The 25,555-nt window shown below is 38.6% G+C and overlaps 1 protein-coding gene across 2 annotated transcripts in view; it reads right to left on the bottom strand.

Annotated features, from left to right (window-relative positions):
* Positions 1 to 25,555, bottom strand: part of EML6 (EMAP like 6) — a 102,881-nt gene that overhangs the window by 64,849 nt on the left and 12,477 nt on the right. For both annotated transcript variants that reach the window (XM_054383407.1, XM_054383408.1), the window contains exons 2-4: positions 8,086 to 8,245; positions 3,398 to 3,496; positions 1,341 to 1,409 (exon numbers count right to left, since the gene is read on the bottom strand). In XM_054383407.1, coding sequence (XP_054239382.1) covers positions 1,341 to 1,409; positions 3,398 to 3,496; positions 8,086 to 8,245 — 328 coding nt within the window. The remainder of the gene's footprint in view (positions 1 to 1,340; positions 1,410 to 3,397; positions 3,497 to 8,085; positions 8,246 to 25,555) is intronic.

A 25,555-nucleotide genomic window follows, 5' to 3' on the forward strand; every position in this document is an offset into this window, starting at 1 on the left:
CTTCCCCCACGGCTTTCCATCTGTGAGGAATACATTTGCTCTCTTCACTTCTGGTTAACTGTAGAAGGGCAGGAGGGTAGATAGCAGGCTTAGAAAATGGATGGAGTAGGATCTTGAGCTCAGTGTGAGATTCCTTAGCTCCTAGGCTTTACACGGCTTCTAATACCAGCCTGTCCAAATGAGCCAATAGAGCAAAAACGCTAAAGGAATAAATGGCACTATTCCCAAGTATTAGTCTCGGTTCTCATAGTGATACAATTACTTTAGGGTTGTTTCTTTCCTTTGTTGCAAGTTAAAGTAACCATCACATTCCCAAAGCCTACAGACAGAAGTACACAGACTATTGTTTGAGCATCACTGCAGGGCAATATCTAATCATCTCCCCCCTCCAAACTCCCCCCCCCCCCCAGCATGCCTCTGTCAATACGTATTTGCTTTGCCCAGCTTTATGTATGTTCAGGGTAATTTCAGCCACTTTAAACAGAATACAGGTGCCAAACAAAGACAGGTTTTGGAAAACAGCTTGTGGATTACAACAGATGGTATCACTGCTGTCAACCATCCAGTTTGAAAGCAGCGGTGGTTTTAAGGGCACAAGCTTGTCAGTAACCACGACTAGAGATATTAACTGTTTTCCTAAACTTCTAGTTAAAGCACTTCCCACCTCAGTCATGTGAAATAATTGCCATCTGTTAAGAATGCATTTGATGAGAAAGAAGAAAACCAGAAACCTGCAGTGAATATTGGCAAACAGAAGGATTTCTTTCTAAGATTTTCACAGACAAGAAAACATTTTATCCTAGACTTTTACTATATGTCTAGGTTCATACTTAAATCACCTCCAGAAAAGGTGACCTAGAGGGAGCAAGTAGAGAGGCACAAGAGTTCTTATCTGTTCATCTCTGCATGCCTTCTATACCTTCTCTGTGGTGTTCCTACAAATGCTGGTACCATGATAGGCCAAACAGCGGTTCATTCAATTGATACTTTTAACTTAGTTCCTCCTATAATTATTCAGTGACCCTTAAGGGATTCTTGATTAGAGAAATCACTATAGGATGAGACAATTTAGGTGGAATAGAGAGGACAGAGAACCCAAAAATTACATAATGATGAAAATTACACCAAATGATCTCCCCATCTCCTTAAGTGATCTCACTCAGCCACTGCTAAGTTTCTAAATAAACTTCAAACAAAAAAAGGCTTTGCTAAAATGTTACAAAAATAGAGACAGAAAAATACAAACCATCCTACATTTAAAGTCTTCGTTATCCAAGAGGACACATTTCTACTGAGACTTTTATGTACTTTTTAATAAGTAAACAATAAAAGCTATTTACCTTTATGTGCTTTACTCCACAGCTGACAATTCTATTTGGCTGATATTGATCCCAGGAAATATCAAATATCTGTCAAGAAATACAGTAAGCTGATATTTTAAATTATACAGTAATTACATCTAGGCTCAGTTCACTTTTACCAAATTTTAGACATTATTTCTGTTGCAACATATTACTTAAAGAGAAAGAACACTACTTAGGTAAATTTGTAATCTTTGTAAACAAAGATTAAGGCAAATATGCAAGTTTCCTCACACAGTTCTGTCAACACACCTCACTCCTGCCTTGACACTACTAATCTATTCCAGCTCCAAGATGTTATTGAATAAACAATATTTACTGTGTTAAATAAAGTGGGAATTATGGTGTAAGCTAATCTTCCTCAACTTTAGGTATGAAAGATTGGTACACTTATCTGTATCCATTATTTTAGGTAAAAGTTACAGTATGTATTTTAACCTGATTAAAAAAAGACTCCAGTGACAAAATGGGTATCATTCACCTGACATAATCTTCAGAGTTCAAATTAAATTCTTCATTCTGATAAATGTTACATTTATAGCAAAACACATCAAAAATTGAAGTATCAGATCCTATATAGCTCACCAGCACAAATTTACAGTGTATTCTAGGACTATGGGATTATACCAAACGAAAAATACTGCATAAAGTTTGGAAACAAGAAGTTTATATTGCTGAAAATCTGGGCCACAATACATCAATTTTAGACTTTTAATTTCTGGCATTCAGCTTTTTGGTGTACAAGATAAAAACCAAAGAGGTGACCACAGTCATTAGTTCCTTCAGAAAATGTTACGTCATTTTACTGCTTTTAGCTCTTCATCTGTTAAGAATAAATCAGAAGAGAATTTCAAATTGCTTTATCCAAATATATTACCTTAAACTTAACCATCACTCATTTTATACACAAGGAAGAACTGCCTTCCTGCAAAATATTTATGTTCTTTATAACCGTCAGGATTTACAGTAATTCAAGTACATTTTAAATGCTGTTGAACACACAAGATATTTCACCTACAGAAATGCTTTATAATTCCTCAACAATAAATCATCAGAATTTGTGGCCTAATTAGATATGCATCATTTCCCACCCCTTTTCAGAGCAAAATCTCCCTTTGCTGGTTGTGAAAGTCTACTAGGACTAAGTACTTCTCGCCTGTACTGGAGTCTTCTGCTAATTCAGAACCTGATCTTGTCAGTAACAAAACTTCTACTTATGTAACTGGGAAGTGAATCACTTCTGAAAGAGAAATTTGAATAACAAATAGGAGTCTTTTGAGTTGTAAACACTAAGTAAAACTACCTGATTTATTTAGATGATACAAGATCTAGACAGACTGTATGTATACAAACTACGGGTTTAGTCTGCTGCTTTGCATACATAAATACTCAAAAAATACCTCAATATTATAACATTCCAATACATTATAATATTATAATATGGATAAAAGTTGTAGAACGTGTGTGTATTTTAATGTATGCATCCTTGTGTGTATACATGTTGAGGAGGTATTTTGCTTGTTATTAACCAGTTCAATCCTAATCCTGAATGATAGTCTAAACTCAAACCTGTTCAGTTCTCGTATTTACTGTTAATAGATACAAAAAGGAGTATTTATCCTAATTATGTTTCTTCTACAGGTAATTGTTTTCAAAATAGAATGTACATAATTAACATTCCCCACAGGAGAAACTGTATTTTGGACATATTCAGAAAGAACATGATCTTTGTCCAGTGAGCTAGCATTGAACATCTCATATGAAGAGTGATAGATCATCCTAATCACTGTGTACTTCCAAAGCATTTCCTCCCTAGGCTTACTAGAGTCAGATCAAGAATCCATCACGCACTTTATTTCCTAACAGTGCTTTGTTTTATGGCTGGCAGAATGCGAATAAATAAATACTTTGTTCATTATTTCAAAAGCCAGGTAGAATGATCAAAATTATCTTTGCATTAACCTACTATATTAAAAAAAAAATTAAACCCTTTTGCAACTCCCAGACAAAATTTAGTGAACCTTTCATACAATTACCCTGTCTGAATGACCAGTAGCTGTTGCCAGTAGTTTTCCTCTCTTCCAGTCCCAAATACACACTGTATTTCTGGCATCCAGTCCCACTGAAGCTAAACGCTAAGGAAGAACAATAGTAGTCCAGTTAACAGAAAAGTAACTCCAAAGCCACTTTACTGTAGTTCAGATTATTATGTGTACAAATTGATTTCCCCACATGTGACTTGTGTTCAAACAACACTGCAAAGGAACCATCATATCCATTGGTACATACTGCCTGTCCCTTCTTCTCATTGTCCTCTCAACTTCTTATGATGAGGAATTAACAGTCCCACTGAAGCTCCTAAGCATTTTGCTCTGTTACAGGAAAGACTGCACTTCACAACCATGCAATAAATGAAACCTTTATTTTGGCCTCAGAGATAAAGATTAGCAGATGAACCACCTGGTCTACACACACATGTTTTCAGAGACTACAATGAACAGATCTTTTCCTTGAAGATTTCCTTCAAGAAGATGATTTGCAAACTGAATCTCTTCAATTGAATATCCTCTAAATAAATGTCACCTGGATTTTGGCTCAAATTTTCAATAGGCAAATTGTTTAAATTTTGATGACTTCTACAATAACACAAGTGAGGTAGCAAAGAAAACAAGTATATTTAAAATGCTAGATTAGAAAAATACTAATTGCAGTAGATTAGAAAAATACTAATTGCAGTAAGGCTAATACTAATTGCAGTAAGGCTAATACTAATTGCAGTAAGGCTAATACTAATTGCAGTAAGGCTAATACTAATTGCAGTAAGGTTATCAACTACTGTACAACAGAGAGAATAAATCATTATTCACAAATAAACAGAAGGCTCCAGTTTTCATTCCGTTACAAAATAATTCAGAGACAAGTACTCTGCACCTTTTCATACCATGTGTAAGCATAAAACCACAAACTACAGGAATGTGCAAGACACCAAGTAATTGAAAGGCTGGATTATGCTATGCTACATCAAAATCTGTTTGAATGTTTTACTTAAATCTGTCTCAAACGTGCACTGAATATTTGTATTTAACCTAAGATGAAACGCTTCATTATTAGACATATGTTAATGAAGGAAAAAGCAAACTACATATGACAACCTCAATTTTTTTTTTTTTCAGAAAGTACTATTATCATAGCAAAATGAGTTTCATTTGCCCTTGAGCAATCTACGCCTACTCAGGCCTTCAGAAGTAATGATCAGAACACAAGGTATTTTTCATGGAACCTTCACTGATTCTGACTTTTTCTTACCTCTTTTATAATCACCATGGAAACCCTGGCAGTACTTACAGTATCTTAGATTCGTGATGCGAACATCAGACCAGAACTGTAACTACCAGTCAGGGAATTACCATTAATGGTGCAGATGGACAGTGAAAGTACTAGTGGAAATGAAGAAATACTTTCTACTTTCTTTTCCCATAGGTCTACTACGGAAGGCCTCCTGCTGGCAGAAAAGTGACAGAGGCTGAAGTTCCATTTTGGATGAAACATTTCCACTTCTAGTCCTTCTTCTAGAAGATAATTTGACAGAATTCTGTTCAGAGAATTCACAGAAGTACCAGAAGAAAATATCTGCCAAGCAGCTTATGTGCATAACGAAACCATTATATTTAAATCTGCACAGATTTAGAAGAGCTGGCTAAAGAAGCCTGATGCTACCTAATGCCAAACTTAGAAATGTATGGGTATATTACGGCAGTGCTCTCCTAATTTCATTTAAAAAATAAATAAATTAGTTTTAGAAAGAACACAAAAAGGGTTAATCTAAAATACTCAGAACAGAAATTGAGCTGTCTAATATTAGCAAAATACTTCAATATAAAGGAGATCATCTTTGCAGGTAATTCTGTGAAGAGCAGATGTTAGTATTCTTATGGAGCCACTGTAGTTAACTCTTAATGCAACAGAAGACATTTTTAATTTTAGGTAAACTGACTTTGGCAGACATTTGAACAAAGTGCAGCCTCCCTCTCACCAAATATCATCACTTGGTCTTACAGAAGAAGACCCAACTAAACTGTATATTTTTAACCAGTAGTAGTTCTGCATGATATTCAGCTCCCATCAGTACTTATACAATACAATATTAATTACAGATGACATAGAAAATAGGAAATTTACTCAAAATATATTTGTCTCCAAATTTAAAGATGTATTGAAGGTACATAAAGGAAATATCTAAGCCATCCTCTGATTCAAGCTACATATTGATCTTCTCCATGTATTACAGAACAAACGCTGTTTACTTTTCATTACCAGTTTGTAGTACATTATGCCTGGGAAACACTACAGAGACAACTAAGATGCCTCAACGCTGTGCTAGCTGAAGTCCAGCACGGAGTACTACTTTAGAACTAATTCACTGGAATGCCTGGAACAAGTATTACATTGTTTCTGGTTCAAGAAGAGCTAATTAAATTGGCTAAAATATAAATCCACTGTCATTATTATGAGACTCATGCTAAATCCGCATACTGGAGCTGCACAACACTCAACACAGCAGTTATATTTGGAACCAGAAGCTGTGCACCATAAGCTGACTTTATGGGATCCAGTTCAGGTACAGAAGCAGATTCATCTAGGCTTTTCCTCAGTCTGCTCTTCTTTAGAGAGGGAACAGCTGACAGAGTTAGTGGAGAAAAGAATACATTTCTGATTGCATCTATACCTTAGTTGATTGTTGAATTTATCTGTGTTTTTTGGCTAAAATTTTTCTTGGATATTTACAGACATTCAATATGAAGGAATTACAGGTAGGCATTAGAAGGAAAAGTGCAAGTAATGTATGCGAAGTTTGCTTTGTCCTATCCCAAGATACCCACTCCCTTGGGCACACTGACTAAAACTGAAACTGCTAGCAGCTCTGTATTCTAAATACTCAGTCTTTCTGCCATGCTTTTGGCTCAGTATAGCAGCTTCATCTGCAAAGCCAGAAAGAGCAGCAAAAAGCCAAGATACATTAACCATATTTATGTTTTCCAGCATTGGTTCCTCTCCAAATATAAAAGCATTCTGTGCAAATTTTTATTTCCAGAATAAACTGCAGTATTTCCAGCACTTCCAGAAACGGAAAGTTACTATTCTGCAAGGTCAACCCAGCAGTAAGTTCAGGTTTTAATTACAGAATGCACCCAGCAGGATTTTCAGAAGACCCTCTACCTTTAACTCATCCAGGCTCAGCCCTTGGTGAGTCTTTTCCCATCAAGGTGCTTAAACAGGCTTAAAAAAATAGTTTATGCACTAGACTTGCAAAGTTAAAAATGAGATAAAATTTTAAGAACAGGTATTTCTGAATTAATAATATTTAAAAAAATATTATAGCATTCAAAATTTTGCTCTATGGATTTAGGGGTTTTCTCGTGTGATTTTTTAATTTATTCCACAATTTCCAGAAACACCTTTCTTTAATTAGAATCAACACATGAGATTTCAGAGGAAATAGCTTTACTTTAAGAAATCTTGAAAAGGATGGTTTTTCAACCAGGCTTAAAATAGAAAGCTAGTTCAAATTTTTACATAGTGCTGTTTAGTAATTCAAGCTACCCAATGGTTTTAAAAAAATGGTAAAGGCAATTGCGTATGCTGGTATCCTTCAGTTTTACCTTTAAACAGAACACACACAAGACAATGAGCAATATAAAGTAATTTTGCTTCATGTGAAAATACATTTTTTGCACCATATGGCCAGTTCTAATCTCAGAAAGATTAATAACAAGTGTGGTCAGCTTTAAGTGCAGATAGGCAGACGATAATAAAGCACGTCTCAACAGATAGCTAACCACCTAGTACATGATTTTAAGAAAATCCAATGGCAGTTCTGACCCATTGGAACTCAATTCTGATGTGACAAAAAATATAAAACCTAGAAGGATCTAGAAAGGATCTAAGTAAGAATCCAGGTATCAGCTAATCTCAGCATTCCTGAAAATGTTTTAGCAACAAGCTATAAAGTATGACCGCAAGGTTACATCAGAAAACACATCTAGATATCAATGAGAAAATTGCATAGATAGTTTTAGTATTATCTATGAATGTGAAATATTCCTCAGGTATACACGAATTGCAGATCTATTCTGCTCATACTTCATTCACAACAAAATGCTTTTAATAGTCCGCTCCCAGGGGAAAAACAAAATAAAAATCAGTGTTCAGCTGTAAACAACCCACTATTTATTTTTTATGTTTTAAATTTGGTCTCAGAATACCAGATAATCAAAGCACATTGTACAAAGTCACACTCTGTGTCCTAACCCTGTTATTAAATTAAATTGGCTGTGCACCCCAGCCAATGAGCCTCTCCTACCAGTGAGCTTACTGGAGCTCCTTTGCCAAGAAAGCTGTGCAATTGGAACTGATCTCTGTGAACAGTAAGTGACAAGTATGTGGTGAAGCTATTATTCTGAGGCCAGAGAGGGTCATTCCTTCTGTGATTATTTGTCCTACACCAAACGCCTCAACTTGAACGCTAGGTTGCAATTTTAATCTCAAAACCAGTTTCTTTGAAAGAGCTTTATTTGCAGCCCTTGCATGAAAAATTAAGTTGTAATACCAGTTTCACTACTACAATCGTATAGGTACTTAAACATAAAATGCTTTAATATGCATACGTTCTAGAATCAGCAATCAAACTAAACTCCAAACACAAAGAAAGAAGATATATACAAACCTGGCCATCTGAATCGAAAGCTAAGCAGGCAACTCCATGTGTATGTGCATCCTTAAGAACAGACACAGTCTGTACACGGTAGGAATCCCATATGCAAATGTAAGGATCCTTCCCAACCTGCCCTGTAGCCACTAAAGTTTTATCCGGGTGAACTGCGAGGCTGAAATAGAACACAGTTGCAGTTACCATATGCTTTCTGAATCTGTAGTAGTATAAAACGTGAAAATAAACAAAAACCCAAAAACCTTCAGGTTGTGGGGTTTTTTTCATGTTCTCAAAAACTTCAGCTCCTTTGGATTCACTGGAACAAACTGCTTTCAAAACGCAGTTTATGCCACTGTTCACTTAAAATATGTTTTACTGAGACCAGCATGGCTAGTGTAGAATACAGTTTGTTGTGTAATAATATTTAACTAGAAAAATTAAGGAAAATTTAAAATAATTTAGTATCTCTGATTAATAATCTGAATGAACACACAAGCTTTCAGTCCTTCAGTGGATGATTTTCTACAATTTATTCCTCTTTTACACTTCAGCTCCAATATTCTGAAATAGGGACCAGTGGCTGAATAATGGGTATTTTTCACTATGAAAAGTACATGGAAGAAATCCTCTCATCTTTACATATTTAAAGATAGTAATCTCAGAAGAGACAGAGAAATCAATTGTTTCGTCTGTATTTGAAAAACAATGACAGATGTATTAAAAGATCATTTAGCTACTGCTGCCTGATAAGAAATAATGCTTCTTGTACCTTTATTAGTTTATCTCATTTTCTCTCATAGCCAATTAGAAACAGTACTTTGCACAAAAATGCCATATGCAACTTTACTTCTACTACTTAAAGCCAAGAAAGGTGCCCATGTTTCAAAAACTGCTTTCTAGTTTTCAGTGATTAACTCCACCAGTATTCAGAAGAATGGTTTGACCCATTCTCTTATACCTTTATTAAATGTATTAAACATTCAATCCTTTTCTTCTCTGTAGTATTGGTACAGAGACAAGTTATGCACGTGTCATTCTAATGCAGGCTCTGTTAGCAGAATCTAACTATTTTCATATTCTTCAGATAGGAAAATGTCCTTCATGGAATCCACAGAATCCTTCTCTCTCATCTCTGCCTAAATGTGAACACTAACACTTACCTTCATTTTTTTTAATGTTCGGAACATTTCTCTTAGATGTCAACCATTTCCCAGAAACAAGCAATAGCAGAATTTAAAACAAATATGTATTTTCCTCAACATGCAACAGATTTTCATTGTAACACAAAAGACTGCCATTTAGCAAACTTCACCCCGCCTTAACAGGAAGAATGCAGACTACCAGTAGTGACACAGTACAAGAAGCTCCTCTTTGCTACCCTTTAACGTTTGAAGTATTCTCTTTGACAAACCCCAGAAAATCTAGTTTGAAAATCTAGTTTGGGGTTGTTAATAATAAAAAACCCTCTATAAGGTCATATGAATATGAAAACAATTTTATACTGTTATCCAAGAAACAAGTTTGAATAACGTCTGACCATGTGAACTACAGATGGAACAAGGAAAAAGATCCTACTAATAAATTGACGTTCATCAGATGGCTTAGGGAAGCTGAATATTTCTTCTGTTCCAGAAGAAGATAACACTAATAATATATATATATATAAAAAAAAAAAAAAACAAAAACACAAAAACACATTAAAAAGGAAGTTTCACAGCGTATTTAATTTTTTTCATGTTAAAGAATCATTCATGCAAAAAGAACAAATTTTAGCACAATGCCCAATATCACTGTTTTACCTGCTCATGCACATGCTCATTCCCCCTTCCCTTCACAGGTCTGGATTCTAGATTGCACTGGTGTCAACTAGTTAACCTCAATTCAAAATCTATAAATGGACATAGTGGATGACTTCACCATGCTTAAGCTGTGATACCTATGATTAAGTTTCAGTATTTTTCCTCAATAATAAGAATCAGATGGAAAAGATTGTTTTGGCTCATCTATCTCACCACTAGAACAGAACTGCAGCTTAATTACATCTATCAGTGGTTTACAGTTTGGTTTTCACATACCAGAACTTCCTATTTTTTATTTCCATTCCTGGATATAAGGTTAAAAACAAGAACACATTTCTTACTACATAAAAGTCTGTACTAAATGTATCTGTGTTTTTGTTGGTTTGCTGGGTTTTTTTAATGCATGAAGTCAATTAGTCGGGGAACTATAATTAGGCACTAATATCAGTTTTTGGCAGCTCAGTAAATAGTCCGATTTTTCAGACCCGTTGAGGACATTTGTCTTCCGCTAACAGCCTTTACAATGCACCGTAACAGCCTACGCTCAGTCTGGCTGTTAGATAACCCAAGTGGTTATTTTTGGCAGACAGAACAGTGGGTTACAGAGCAAGGAAACGGAGTCCAATTTCACAAACAAATCTTGGTGATGGCTTGATAGCTGTATATGACTTACACGCTTGTTGTGTACTGAAATACAGAACTTGTATGCGCAACTATATGATACACCTGCTAGATAGGTCCCTTCCTGCCTCCAGACTCTCAAGATTTCCTGCTGGCACAGGTTCTATGATCTAACTTGCCTTTTAATGTACCAACTTCATAGTTCGTGTTTTGAACTATTAGGTGCATTTATTCGACCTTTCTAAGCATCCATCCTATCCAGTATCTATACCATTTATAATAATACCACATCGCTATTTGCATCACTGGAAAATGCAGGAATACTATTATATCAATGCAATATGAAAATATCATTCAGAATAGTTGAAGCATTCAAACATCAGCTATTTATGGTATTGAATAATATTATTAGGAAATTACTTCTTATTTTCCAGTAGGAAGTACATCTAGAAACACAAGTCTTTATTATGCAATCAGACAGTTTTCTGCAAGTCACAGGTGACAGGTCTGCAGACATCTCTTTGAAATGTACTAGTGTACCTCAGAGATGTTGGACTGATATAAACAGCTGGACTACTGAAGACTTCACTCCTCTGAGCAAGCAATGAATTTCTACCCTCCCACACTTCCTACACAGCTTTTCCCCCCTAAGCCCATACTGCTTTGCCCTGCTCATCTACTGGAGTCTGCACACTCTTATCAGCAGATGCACGCTTGCAGACTGATTCTCAGTATTGAGAATACATGACAGTTCCATTACCTAATGACAACAACAAAAATAAAGTGGGAAAAATAAAATCAAGACTTGTATCTTAAAACTGTGAGCATTTCCCTTAAATACAATTCACATAGTTCTTGTGTTTTTCCCATAAGCACTCTATACAAACCATTCAAACAAAGGCTTTAATCTCAAGGAGCAGTGAGAGCAGAGCTGCTCCAGGAGGAAAGCTGAGCAGGGCAGCCATGGTGCAGGCAGTTCCCGCACTGCAGTCCCACAACATCTAAGTATGGTGGGCAGAAGTGGAGGCTCTCTCGCTGAAGAGCTGGAGTGGAAATGGAAAGGATAGAAGTAGCAGCAACTGCTGCTGGTACTGCTTGCTGCTAGCAGCAGTCAATTCACCCCATGACTCAACCTTTTCTCGGTGGGAAGAGCACATGGAGGGTAAGTGGCAGAGATCAACTGCTCTGGAAGTGCACCTTCCCTTCCTGCCAGGGAAGGCAAAGAAAGCAAGGGTATTTTTGGCAGTCTGCTCTTCTGAGCAGCCAAATGTTTTTCTGTGTGAATAAATCTGTGAATTCCTAAAGTACTTTGCTGCATTTACAAAAAAGGTCTTTAATAAAAATATCTTGGATAGGCACCCATTGTAAGCAAACAATCCATTGAAGAATAACCAATAAACTTCAGATCAGACTTTAACCTTATTACACCTTATTAAGAAAAAAGTCTATTAGGAAGAAGAAATTTCAGGAACCATTTTCTTTTCCTTCCCTTCCAAGTTCAACAGTTCTGACTCCAACATCCAAGGCTGGAGCCCTGTTAATTTATGATAATTAAAGATGCTAGTCATGCATTCCAGCAGCAGGGTCTGATGAAATGCTTTATAAAAGTCACTAGCGGATCCATCTGGTCTGGGGGCCTTGCCAGATGGTAAACTCTTACTACCTCCACAATTTCTGTTACAATAACACCCTTCTCCAAGATTTTGTCTTTTACAACCACATGAGAATTTCATGGGACTGAAAATATTTGTTTCTTGTCTATATTGTGTTTTGGAGGGTGGGGATGTCCATACTCTTGTATTTGTATAATACAGATCTCAAATTTAAAACTGAGATGGAACAAAATAGAAAAGATTAGGTATGGAACACAAACTATTTCAAGTAGTTGAACTGAATATTACAAATTAACCGAATAGTAAATTATAATTTCTATATTTAAATTGTTCCTTCCAAAACTGCAGATAGACCACTTTTTTCTTCACAAAGCACATAGTCAAGGAACAGAGAATTACAGCTGCCAGAAAGAATGGATGACCAGGAAAACAAAAAAAGGGTAAAGGGACTTGATGGTTGAGAAAGAGAAGTTTCAAAGACAGAGGAGAAGGCTCAGGGTGGGTTTAATGAGAGTCTTCCAGAACATCAAAAGCAGTTCTAGAGAAGGTGGAGATATTCTTTTCACAAGGAGTGAGACCATAAAGTGCAAGAAACACAAGTTGCTTCATGGGAAATTCTGTCTGGATACAACAAAAACACTCTTCGCAGAAGAACTACAGATTGGGATAGGTTGCCTAGAGAAGTAGTAGAATCTCCCTCATCGGAAATGATTCGAGATTTACCTGTCTTGACAGGACCCTGCATGACCTAATATGAAGCCATGCTATCAAGAGAAAATTACACTGGATGATTCTTCCAAACTAGACTTTTCTGTGATTCCAAATACTGAAATACATCATGAAAGTCCAGAGTAATCAAAATAAAAACGTATCTTAGCTCACAACAGTTTACTTGCATTAGGTAATTGCTCCTTGATGCTGTAAAAAAGAGGCAACCCCTGTTATCTTTAATGCATACATGCAGAATTGATTCGTGGAGTTCTTGTAATGGGTATATCAGATAAGAGACAAAAGTTTGAAAGTCACTACTCTGGGTCTTCTAAATATATCACTGCACCATCTTATTTATCAGGTAGTCAAAACAATTTTTCACTACAGCAGCCAGTGGCTGAACATTTTTTTTTTTTGCAGTCTTGAGTGTATAATTTTTCAAGGTATGTGTCCTGAGTTAACACAGCCTGCTTCAAAAACCCCTCTCCCCACACACAGATGGGAGGGAAAGTAACACAAAAAAAACTCTGAGTTGAGATAAGGAGTTTTACTGGAAATGAGATAACACAATGCACAATTACCATAGCCTATTTGCAAAAAAAAGCACAGCAAAATGCAGAAGCAGCAGAAGTCAATGACCAGCCCCCTCCCAGCTCCCCCCCGCCCCTTCTGATCTGCAGCCAGCCCAGCAAAAAAAGACCAACACCCCAAACTGGAAACCAAAAGCAGCAACCAGAACAGGAAGCCTCTCGTATTACAACCTGAACTTCAAGTCTCATAATATTTTGCTCCAGAGAGCACTTTCATTTGGAAGCTGGCATGATGACAGCATAGTACTGAATATTAGCAGCAGATTCAACTCAGCCCATGACAGCATGTTTTCTATTTAGGAAATGCTATATTAAATTAAATAAATTTATAACCATCCTATTAAGTATTCTTTGGCTATCATGAATCAAGTAAATACACGTTTCATACAAACTAAAACTATTTTCCAGAATGTCACCCCTCACAAAGAAGAACTACTTTTTTAAAGAGGAAGTAAGTACTTACAGTCCTGAACAAAGTCAATGCTGTGATTGCCATCTACCTCTTGACAGCACAATTCATGCTCAGCGCTAGGGTTGGATGCACCTTAAAGCAGCACGCAAATATGATGCTACTGTAAAATAACTTTAGTCACACATTATTCTCTACTTCAAGCTGTTTCAAATTTGGAATAACTTTCCCGCTTAGACAAACCTTTACAGAATTATGCAGTTTTATGTAACACAATGATGTACAATGGAAATAAACATTTGGGGAGAAATGCAAGGCAAATTTAAAATTAAATTCCACAGCAATGCACTTACTGTTTGTATATGATTAATTCTCTTCAGAAATAAGTGAAAGAATGTGTTTTCTTGCTCAAAATCTGCTACATGCCCTACAGCTTAGCAGAACACAGAATGCAGCAGGGCTTTCCTCAGAATTCACGTCAAACTTCTTGAAGTACTTAGGGCACTGACTGTGCTATGCCTGAATGACAGATAAATAACACAACTACTTTTTTTTCTTAAGATTTTCTCTGTAGCAAAAAATATCTCTGAAGAAAAAAATATTTCCAACAAGCTCCAAGCCTGCTCTTAAATAGGCCATTACGTGCCAGTAGGTATTTTCTTCTTGGTTGCCTCCTTCTGCTCTGCACTGTTAGTTCTCAGCATGGAAAGCAGTGACACTTTCAAGATCTTGACAGGTCAGCAGGCATGTCTGAAGACCAGGGAGCTTTTCAGCTACATTTTACTGCTCACAAAATGCTAAGGACAAAGCTGTCTTCACATGTCACAGAATACAAACTCTTTCATGAATTCCTCATTTCACAGAGCAAAATTAGTTTCTTTCCTCAGTTGTGCAGTTAAAAAGGGAGACTATTAATCATTGTACAGACAGACCAGTATTATCAGTAAATGAGGCAAGATGTGGTGGACCTGCAGGAAAAGGGGAAAACAGGAAAGAAAGGAGACCTCGGAAAATGGAAGGGAAGAAAGGAACAAACATAGCAACCTGCACAAACCCCATTAGATCACACTGTAAAAACAGAGATGAATTTTAGGAAAAAAACTGCAGGAATTTGACAGACTTACTCTGTTATGCATATAATTTTATGCATATAATCCCCCAGATTACTTCTGAAACATAAACATCACAGCTCTTATTTGAGGAAAATCAATCTCCTGTTAATGAAGGAAACCGCTACTCATGCACATGCACAGCTCCCAACCTTTTGCTCTTCCAGTGCAAGCCTGTGACTCCTATGAGCAGCAAAGAGCTGGCAGGTGGATCATGCACCAGGATAACCAATTTTACTTGGCACGTACCGCAGTGCAGGTGACGGAGGCTAGAGGAGTGCACTGGAGGCATATGACACAAGTCTCACTGGGACAACAGAGACAGCACAGATGTAGCAGCTCTGATACACACAGGCTCTGTGTGTGCATATGTACAATACAAAGAATGCACACGCTTGTACAGCTGAATTGCTTTTCACACAAGTAAAAATAGAGCTCTAGTAATACTTTTAAATATATAAAACATTGACATGCTCTTATTGCAAACACTTCAAGCACAGAAGGTATTTTCCCTGTAAAAATAAGAATGCAAGTGTTCATGGAAAAAAACACTCAGTAGAGCAATGACATTTACTGACTTGATTTTTACATGGTGATATCGTGCTTATACATAACACAGAACAGCATATTCATATAGAAATATGCTTTTAAGACCATCTGGCAAATAAGGTATTTTTTAGGTCTAAGTTCTTGCTAACCAGCTTGCTTTCCCCTTCCATATTCCCTGTGTAGGAACGGCACAGACAGATAGAGGTTGCAGCATTTCTCATCATTCTGCATTGGCTTCCTACCTAGAATAAGTCATTGCAGGCTAACTTTGTCAGCATCAGTTTCTGAATCTGATGGTCTGCCTCAAGACAGCTGCCATCTGCTTGTCAGAGGAAGTAAACACCTACAGTTCTAACTGAAGTCAGTGTAGACTGATTGAAAAATAACTGTCTTTGGCTTGGCATTGGTTACTCAATTTGGCCACTAACTGTGCCAAACTTTAATCATTCATAAAGTGGATGTGCAGCTTGGCTGGTCTTAATAAAGGTCTTTGAAGCATACACACATTAATAGCTGTTATGCCAATATCTATTTAAAGTGTCCTAGGAATGCAAGGGGCATTTTGATAAGGATTTTATTTGTGATTATTTTCCAGAACTCATGGTGGTGAAGAATAGTGGCAGAAGCATGCAAAGTAATAACCACTCCTGCCACTCTGAAATCATTCCACTTTATCCTTGGGAAATTACTACTGACTTGCTCCCTGTGCCAGTGTTTTTTATTCAAGCCTATGGAGTTATTCCTCCATATTTCAGCAGAGTTTATTTTGCTGCTCAGTACTTATTATAAGCCTTGACAGATCAGGCCCATAAGGCTGTATAAACAACACAGCAGAACATGGAATCTGGGGCTGCACCATGGAGATACAGAAGGATTACAGACATCAGATTGAAAGAATAAATTGGTTTTGATCAAGTGATTACAGTTTCCCCAGGAACAGGAGGTGGAAAAGCAAGAGAATATAACTCTTAAAATTAAATGTTTTGAGCAAAAGTGTTCTGCACTTTAATTAAGGCTAGCTCTGATTTATACTCGTGCATCTGTACACAGAAAACTCTGGCAGATTTAATAAAAGGAATGTCATTGCTGAACTGTGGTTCCTCATCACACGTGGCTGCAGCAACACAAAGGTCACACAGCTCTCTAATGATGTCTTTTCTTCATGCATATTTATTTCATATATGTATATGTGTCACGGATAGCTTGCAATTCTGAGCTTCTGACAATGAAAAGAAGACATAGGAGATTCTATCCGAAGCCTGTTTAATGACATTGAAAGGTACGTAAAATCATAGAATATAAGGTTGGAAAAGATCTCTACAATGATCCAGTCTAACTGTCAACCCAATACAACCATGCCCACTAAACCATGTCTCAACACGCAATGTCTACACGTTTTTCTAAACATTTCCAGAGATGGTGGCTCCACCTCCTTCTTGGGCAGCCTGTTCCAATGCCTGACCAGCCTTTCAGTAATGTCTCATAATATCCAACCTAAACCTCCTCTGGAGCAGCATGAGGCCATTTACTCTCATCCTATTGCTAGTTACTTGGGAGAAAAGATTGACCTACACTTCACTACAACCTCCTTTTAGGTAGTTGCAGAGAGCAAAGAGGTCTCCCCCTCAGCCTCTTCTCCAGACAACCCCAGTTCCCTCATGAGACTTGTTCTCTAGACCCTTTACCAGCTTTGATACCCTTCTCTGGATATGCTGCAGCACCTCAGTATCTTTTTTGTAGTGAGGGGCCCAAAACTGAACCCAGTATTTGAAGTGTGGCTTCATCAGCACTAAGTACAGGGGCACAAGCACTTCCCTAGTACAGCTAGTCATACTGTTCCTGATACAGGCCAGGATGCTGTTGGCACTTTTGACCACCTGAGCACACTGCTTACTCATGTTCAGACAGCTGTCAACCAATACTCCCAAGTCCCTATTCTGCCAGGCAGCTTTCCAGCCATTCTGCCCCAAGCCTGTTATGACCAAAGTGTAGAAACAACTGCTCACATCCTCATGAATTACACTTTTTGAGCAAAAAATGATCAAGATAAAATATGCAGTATTTCTTATTAACTGCACTACACCAAACAGACCTTACTGTATATTTATATACACAATTTATATATATATACACATAATTTATATATATAATTCTGAACTATACTATTACATATCAACTTCAGCTTTCACATCCATGCAGTTTCCATCAGTGTCTACTTATATTTGCATTTGAGACCATTGCAGCATGCTGCAGTATCTGAAAATAACCACCAAAAAGACACAACTATGGAATTTCAAGAACTTTTCATTTATAGTATGGTATGACCAATTTTCCAAGACCTAAAGGTATACTGGAAAGAGGATCTTGGCCTATGCTGAAAGAAGGAAGGAGATGCTGTTAAACAAACATGAGCTAGGTAAAGTTGCATTGATGTATGGAGTTTTGCCAGAATAGCTATAGTACTTTTTCTGGTCTGAAATAAAACCTTTTACTGTATAAAGAGAGCAGGAAGCTACCAAAGCTGTAAATTAAAAAAGGAAAGGGTTTCAGCTTTGTAGACACCTGAAGGATTTCTGCATAACCTCTTGCTACTTGGTCTCCTATTTTGCCCTGCTTGAAAATAAGAGGTATGTAAGTCTGAAAATCCTGTCAACCACTAAAAAACAAAAGGTATCAAGGCTGTAGACATGTAAATAAACACTCAGGACAGATACACATGGCACTTCTTGATTTAAGCTATGTGATTTGACAAAATTCAGTAAGATGGAGCTCAACCAATCAGTTGTAAAGAAAATTATAATAGGATTGGACATTAAAACAAGAGGGTCTGTAAAAATCTACATTCATTGTCTCTTGTTAAAAAAACTCACACTTGGACAATAATATTGTTTGCCTAGGTTTGTCTTTAAATGTTTAGAAGAAGTAAGGACAGTAAGCCTTAAGCACATGATTCTTACTTCAAGTGGAATGAATGCATTGGCTTACAGCTGCATCCTCCTCAGCTATTACTCTCACTATGATGTCATTAGGCAACATTTTGAGTGCTAGCACTTGAACACAAAGAAGTAGAGTAAAAACTTGATTCAACAACATATGAGCTGCATTGGATTGATCAGAAGCAGATGATGATTTTTTACACAGAAAGTCTACCAGAAATTATAAATGAGGCAATACTAAGTGTAGCTGGAAGAAAAGACGCATTTTTAGATTTTCAGTCCTACTGAGAATGTTTCTTTTTCCTCCTTTGAACATTGCCAGCTGACATTTCTCCATCTCAGAGAAACATGAAGTCAAGACAAGCAATTTGGCTACTTTCTGAAAACACAGTATCATACACTGTGTGATCATCGCATCACAGGGAGATAGAAAAATTTTCCTGTGCTGGAGAAGGTATGAGATTGGCTATGCTGTCTTATTATTCTGAGTTGTATTTCTGCTTCACCTAAACTGAGACACCTTGCTAAAAAACTGCAAAGAGGAAAGAATTATTCATGCCATTTTGCTGCAGTTAATTGAAAGCCTGTGTTCCATTTGGTTCTCTGAGAAATGATCTTTCCCTGTGTATTAGTGGTTGAAAAATGGCAGATTGTACAGAAATTCTACATCTTGTTTGGAGTGGTGAACTGAATAACAACAAAGATTGCATTGGAACAGGAAATACTGCAGAGCATGTAGAAACAATAACATAAATATGGGTCTATACTCTAAATTCTAGTTACCATGCTTCAATGACAAGATCATTTTATTAGTCTTCGGAGCATTCTTGTCAGGCTCCAGAAATTCTTCTTCACCATCTAACTGTGTATAACACAAACACAGACACTATTCCACAAACCTCAAAGACTGCTTTAAATGCCTAACCAAGTAAAAGAAAGAAGCAACTTCACATGTGAATTTTAGTATTACACATGCCAAAGCAAAATCTAAAATCTTACTTTGCTTTTGCCTTTTAGAATCTTATTGAAGAGTGTATCAGCTCTAAAAACGCTATTTTTTTTAAGGCTAATGTGGACACAAGCAGTGCTTTCAGATGAGAAATTGTAGCTCATCAGGATTAGAAAAAAACAAATGATTTCTTAGACTTCTGTAAAACCTTACTCTTGAGACTGTAATTCCAAAAATTAGAAGCTAATACCAACCCATAGTCATGGTTTGAGTTGAATCTGCTTTTCTGCAAATAGGCTAAGGTAATTGTGCATCTTACCATCTCATTAAACTCTATCTCAACCCAGACTTTTTTGTGTTACTTTCCTTCCCGTCCATACGTAGAGAGGAGGGATTGTAAGAGCAGACTGTGTTAACCAAGGACACACGATATGTAGGAAGAATACAAGCACTTCCTTTAATCTTCATTCTACCTGTTTGAAAGCATATTAAGGTTATACATATGTACATAATAACGTATATACAACATAAAGAGTATGTACAAGCAAGGTAATAGACAGTCTATACTGACACATACAAGATCCAGGTGTCTCTGCTCTGCCACCAACACCCACCAGGTCTGCAGAATGTCCTAAATGTCTCTATTCTATAAAGTGAGGCATCATAAATTAGTGTCACCAAAAGCAATAGAAATAATAGATAAGAAAGGTCAAAGAGGATCAAGCTGTCTATCTTAATGAGTTAAACTTCTGTCAACTCTTGTTATGTGGACAGTGATGTTTACCAGAGAAAGTAAAAGAACAAGATTAGAGTGCCCTGTGAAGCTTCTCAAGACACCAGACAAACCCATTATTTGGCACTGCATTCATAGATGTGCAATTCCATAAAGGAGAAGGACGTACAATGAAGTTGTCTTACTTAATACATTCAAGCTTTTGTAATGCCAGAATATATTTCATTCTTTATCAGCTTCATAACACAAGCTTATGACAGTAAATACAACTCCCGAAAGTTAAACCAACCAAAATACTGTTTTCCCCTATTTTTTTAACGTAATCATGTTTTAAGTACATGATAAAAAGGAATTTAAGACTTCAATACAATAAATCTGCCCAATACAAATTGCTTCAACTGCAAAGTCTATGGTATATACCTTCTACACAGCACACTCAGGGTATAGCTTTTAAAAAGTACAAACCAGCTTCTGAGCTGACATGGGTATTCCTGTTTTGTGTGGTTCTCTTAGGGTAGGCAAACAGGCAGCAGACATATTTCAAGTAATGGTGCATTGGAGGAACTCCCATATTTGCCATAGAAGGAATGACCAAACTAAGGATAAGTTTGCCCTGAGTTCCCTGATAGTGGTATCTAAGCTAGTCAGTTTAAAATATCTCCAGGGACATTATAGTCTGCATTACTAACACACTTGCAACTCAGCCAACAATACAGCCACCAATATTTTCTGATTACATTTGTATTTTTGAAAACAAAATATTAATACATTCAACTCGATTGACGGGGCAGGAGCTCAAGTGGTGTTCTGCTCAGTTCCCTCAGCAGCAGTGGTGTACACTGAGAGGAACAGGAAAACCCACACCATCAACAGTTGGCTTAGGAGATGGTGCCAGCAGCGGAATTTTGGCTTCTTTGATCACGGGGCAACTCTTACTGCACCTGACCTGCTGGACCAAGATGGGTTGAATATATCTAGAAAGGGTAAGAGGGTGCTGGCACTGGGGTTGGCACGACTCATTCGGAGGGCTTTAAACTAGGTCTGAAGGGGGTGGGTGTGGAAACCAGTCTCCCTGGAGAGGAGGGAGGACCACACAAACTGGTGAAATCAGCAGCCCAGCCGAAGTGCATGTACACCAATGCATGCAGTATGGGCAACAAACAAGATGAACTGGAACTCCTGGTTCACCAGGAAGACTATGATGTAGTTGCCATCACAGAAACATGGTGGGACGATTCTCACAATTGGAGTACTGCACTGGGGGGTTATAAGCTCTTTAGGAGAGACAGGCAAGGGAGAAAAGGAGGAGGGGTGGCCCTGTATATTAGGGAATCCTTTGATGCCTCAGAACTTGAGGTTGCAGAAGAAAGGGTTGAATGCTTGTGGGTTAAAATCAGAGGGAGGCCACACAAAACTGACATCCTGGTTGGAGTCTGTTATAGACCACCCAACCAAGACGAGGAGGCCGATGAGATATTCTATAAGCAGCTGGAAGCTGTCTCAAAATCATCAGACCTTGTCCTTGTGGGGGACTTCAACCTACCAGACATCTGCTGGGAACTTAATTCAGCAGAGAGGAGACAGTCCAGAAGGTTCCTAGAGTGCATGGATGACAGCTTCCTGATGCAGCTCTTAGGTGAACCTACCAGGGGTAAGGCTCTGCTTGATCTGCTGTTCTCAAATAGAGAAGGGCTGGTGGGAGATGTGATGGTCGGAGGCTGTCTAGGGTGCAGCGACCATGAGACAGTGGAGTTTTCAATATGCAGGGAAATAGGGAGGAGCAGTAACAGAACCCTCACTTTGGACTTTCGGAGGGCAAACTTCAGCTTGTTCAGGCAACTTATTTGGAAATTTCCCTGGGTAACATCCCTTAAGAAGAAAGGGGTCCAGGATGGTTGGACCTACTTCAAACAGGAGCTCTTAAAGACACAGAAACTGGCAGTTCCCACATGCCGTAAGACGAGCCGGCGGGGAAGACGACCGGCCTGGATGAGCAAGCAGCTCCTGAAGGATTTAAGGGAAAAAAAGAGGGTTTATTGCCTTTGGAAAGGGGGGGAGGCAATTAGTGATATGTTTAAGGATGTTGCTAGATTGTGTAGAAGAAAAATTAGAGAAGCAAAAGCACAGTTAGAAATTAAACTGGCCGCTTCCGTGAAGGACAACAAAGAGCATTTTTATAAATATATTAATGCTAAAAAGAGGGGCAAGAGGAGCCTCCACTCTTTATTGGATGTGGAGGGTAACATTGTAACTAAGGATGAGGAGAAGGCTGAGATTCTAAATACCTTCTTTGCCTCCATTTTCAACAGTAAGGCAGGAGGACTTCAGGATAACTGGCCTCCTGAGCCGGTTGATGGGGTCAAGGAGCAGTGTTGTACTCCTGAAATCCATGTGGAATTAGTTCGAGACTTGTTGAGTCACTTGGATATTCACAAGTCCATGGGACCTGATGGGATTCATCCTAGGGTGCTGAAAGAGCTGGCAGATGAGCTGGCCAAGCCTCTCTCCATCATTTTCCACCAGTCCTGGCTCACTGGAGAGGTCCCAGAAGACTGGAAACTGGCCAATGTGACGCCCATCCACAAGAAGGGACGAACAGAAGAACCTGGGAACTACAGGCCTGTCAGCCTGACCTCAGTGCCAGGGAAAATCATGGAGCAGATTGTCTTGGGGGCAATCACTGAGCACCTGAAGGATGGCCAAGGAATCAGGCCCAGCCAACATGGATTTAGGAAGGGCAGGTCCTGCCTCACCAACCTGATCTCCTTCTATGATCAGGTGACCAGCCTGGTGGACGTAGGAAAGGCTGTGGATGTAGTCTACCTGGACTTCAGCAAGGCCTTTGATACTGTCCCCCACAGCAAACTCCTGGCCAAGCTGTCAGCCTGTGGCTTGGACAGCAGCACTCTGCGCTGGGTGAGGAACTGGCTGGAGGGCCGAGCCCAGAGAGTGGTGGTGAATGGTGCCACATCCAGCTGGCAGCCTGTCACTAGTGGTGTCCCCCAGGGATCAGTGCTGGGCCCCATCCTGTTCAATATCTTTATTGATGATCTGGATGAGGGGATTGAGTCCATCATCAGTAAATTTGCAGATGACACCAAGCTGGGAGCAGGTGTTGATCTGTTAGAAGGTAGAAGGGCTCTGCAGAGGGACCTTGACAGGCTGGACAGATGGGCAGAGTCCAACAGGATGGCATTCAACAAATCCAAGTGCCGGGTGCTGCACTTTGGCCACAACAACCCCATGCAGAGCTACAGGCTGGGGTCAGAGTGGCTGGAGAGCAGCCAGGCAGCAAGGGACCTGGGGGTACTGGTTGACAGCAGCTGAACATGAGCCAGCAGTGTGCCCAGGTGGCCAAGAGAGCCAATGGCATCCTGGCCTGTATCAGGCATAGTTTGGCCAGCAGGAGCAGGGAGGTCATTGTACCCCTGTACACAGCACTGGTTAGGCCACACCTTGAGTACTGTGTCCAGTTCTGGGCCCCTCAGTTTAGGAAAGATGTTGAATTGCTGGAGCATGTCCAGAGAAGGGCAACGAGGCTGGGGAGAGGCCTTGAGCACAAGCCCTATGAGGAGAGGCTGAGGGAGCTGGGACTGTTTAGCCTGGAGAAGAGGAGGCTCAGGGGAGACCTCATTGCTGTCTACAACTACCTGAAGGGAGGTTGTAGCCAGGAGGGGTTTGGTCTCTTCTCCCAGGCAACCAGCACCAGAACAAGAGGACACAGTCTCAAGCTGCACCAGGGGAGGTTTAGGCTGGAGGTGAGGAGAAAGTTCTTCACAGAGAGAACCTCATTTTCATAGAGAAATAAATCCTCTTAGCTGTGCAAATCAGCATCTAACTCTCAGAGATAGAGTGTAACAATGCAGATTCCCAACTAATTGTTTCACACAAGGGTGACTGTAATGACCTCTAACATCAATATCTAGATTAAGACGTTAACAGTGAAAACAGGAAAAAAATGCAAGCTAAACAGAATTAAGAGAAAATAAGACAGCAAAGAAACTTTCCACTTATTAGGCAAACGTCTCTGAGATAGCGTAGAGAAGAGAGACCTTTAGACAACCCTTAAAGAGGTGACTATGGGGTTATCAGTCAAAGCAGATTGCCGCAGCTGCACAGGAGTTTGATTGATAACTACAAAGTCATCTCCTGAAAAGGCCATCCAGAAGCACTCGTTTTATTCACTGTGTCAGCTGAGCTTTCTTTTCACAACATTGTAAGAAGTCTAATAAATTTAAGAAAAAAGGGAAAATTATTAAATCAAGACAGTATTTTAAATACAAATGAAGATTATAATTAATGTTGTTCATAGACATTTAGTCTTTATGTTCAAAACTTATGACATGCTGCCAACTTTTTCTAGTAACTAAATACCTCACTGGAGTTTTTACTGCTTTTTGAAAGAGCTGATCAAAGAGATCTCCTAAAATTTCAAAATAAGAAAGGTAAAATACTTGGCACATTGTATGAACACTTGGTTAATGGGAAGTCCCACATCAGTGAGTAATCCGAGATAGGAGACACAAATGTACTTTGTTTTTAGTTCCATCAAAGCTATTTTATTTGCGGTGGTGAGTGCCAAAGGTAACAAGAAACTGGTTGTAGCTAACTGATTCAAGGGAGCCAGAGAAACAGTTGAAATACAACATTTTAGGAAGAGTATGCTAACATTCACAGAGGAATAGTCATTTCAAGAGATAACTCAAAATGACATGCAAAATGCCATGATCTGTCTTCCAAAGAAACAGGATCTAGATATCCTCGTGAATGTAATGTCGCCAGGAAACCAAAGCACAAAGAACAATTCATGGTTGTGGCTATCACTTCCCCACCCCCCAGCTATTACTTAAAAAAAAAAAAAAATTAGCACACATCAGTGCCAAAACCCCCCTGCTGTCACAATACAAGACCTTACATGTTTTTTACTGTTTCCTAGGAGCCTTAAATTCTGTCACAACTCAGAAAAAAATCTTAGGTTTGCCAATAATGAAAATATAGCTCAACTGGTAGTAACCTGTGCCAGCTGTAAAAAATGCTCAGTTTCAGGGGGGTTAGGCTGATTAACTAGTTAAATCTGATAGGGATGAAGAAGGCAGAAAAAAAGGTGTGTAGTGAATGTCACTGTCATCATGCTTAAAGTGATTCGTACCAAACTAAATGACAAGGTAAAATAACATTTACCTCTAGGCAGTAGGGAGTCCCATAGATACAAAATGAAAAATAACAGATTCCAGAAGGAAACCAGGAAATGCAATACCCTGCGTACAAAGAACATTCTGAACAATTCCATCAAATAACTAACACAGCAAGAAACATTCGAAAGAGCTGCCTTATTTAAACAGCAGCATATTCATACTTGATTTAATCTGTCCTCTGTCGAAAATACTATGGTGTCTACATTTAGCTTCTGTCTGAGGCTAAACCAAAGCAGTTTCTCTAACACCTCATGACTCCTCCTCAGCAGAG

This window comes from Indicator indicator, chromosome 9 (genome assembly GCF_027791375.1).
Source record: "Indicator indicator isolate 239-I01 chromosome 9, UM_Iind_1.1, whole genome shotgun sequence".
NCBI lineage: Eukaryota > Metazoa > Chordata > Aves > Piciformes > Indicatoridae > Indicator > Indicator indicator.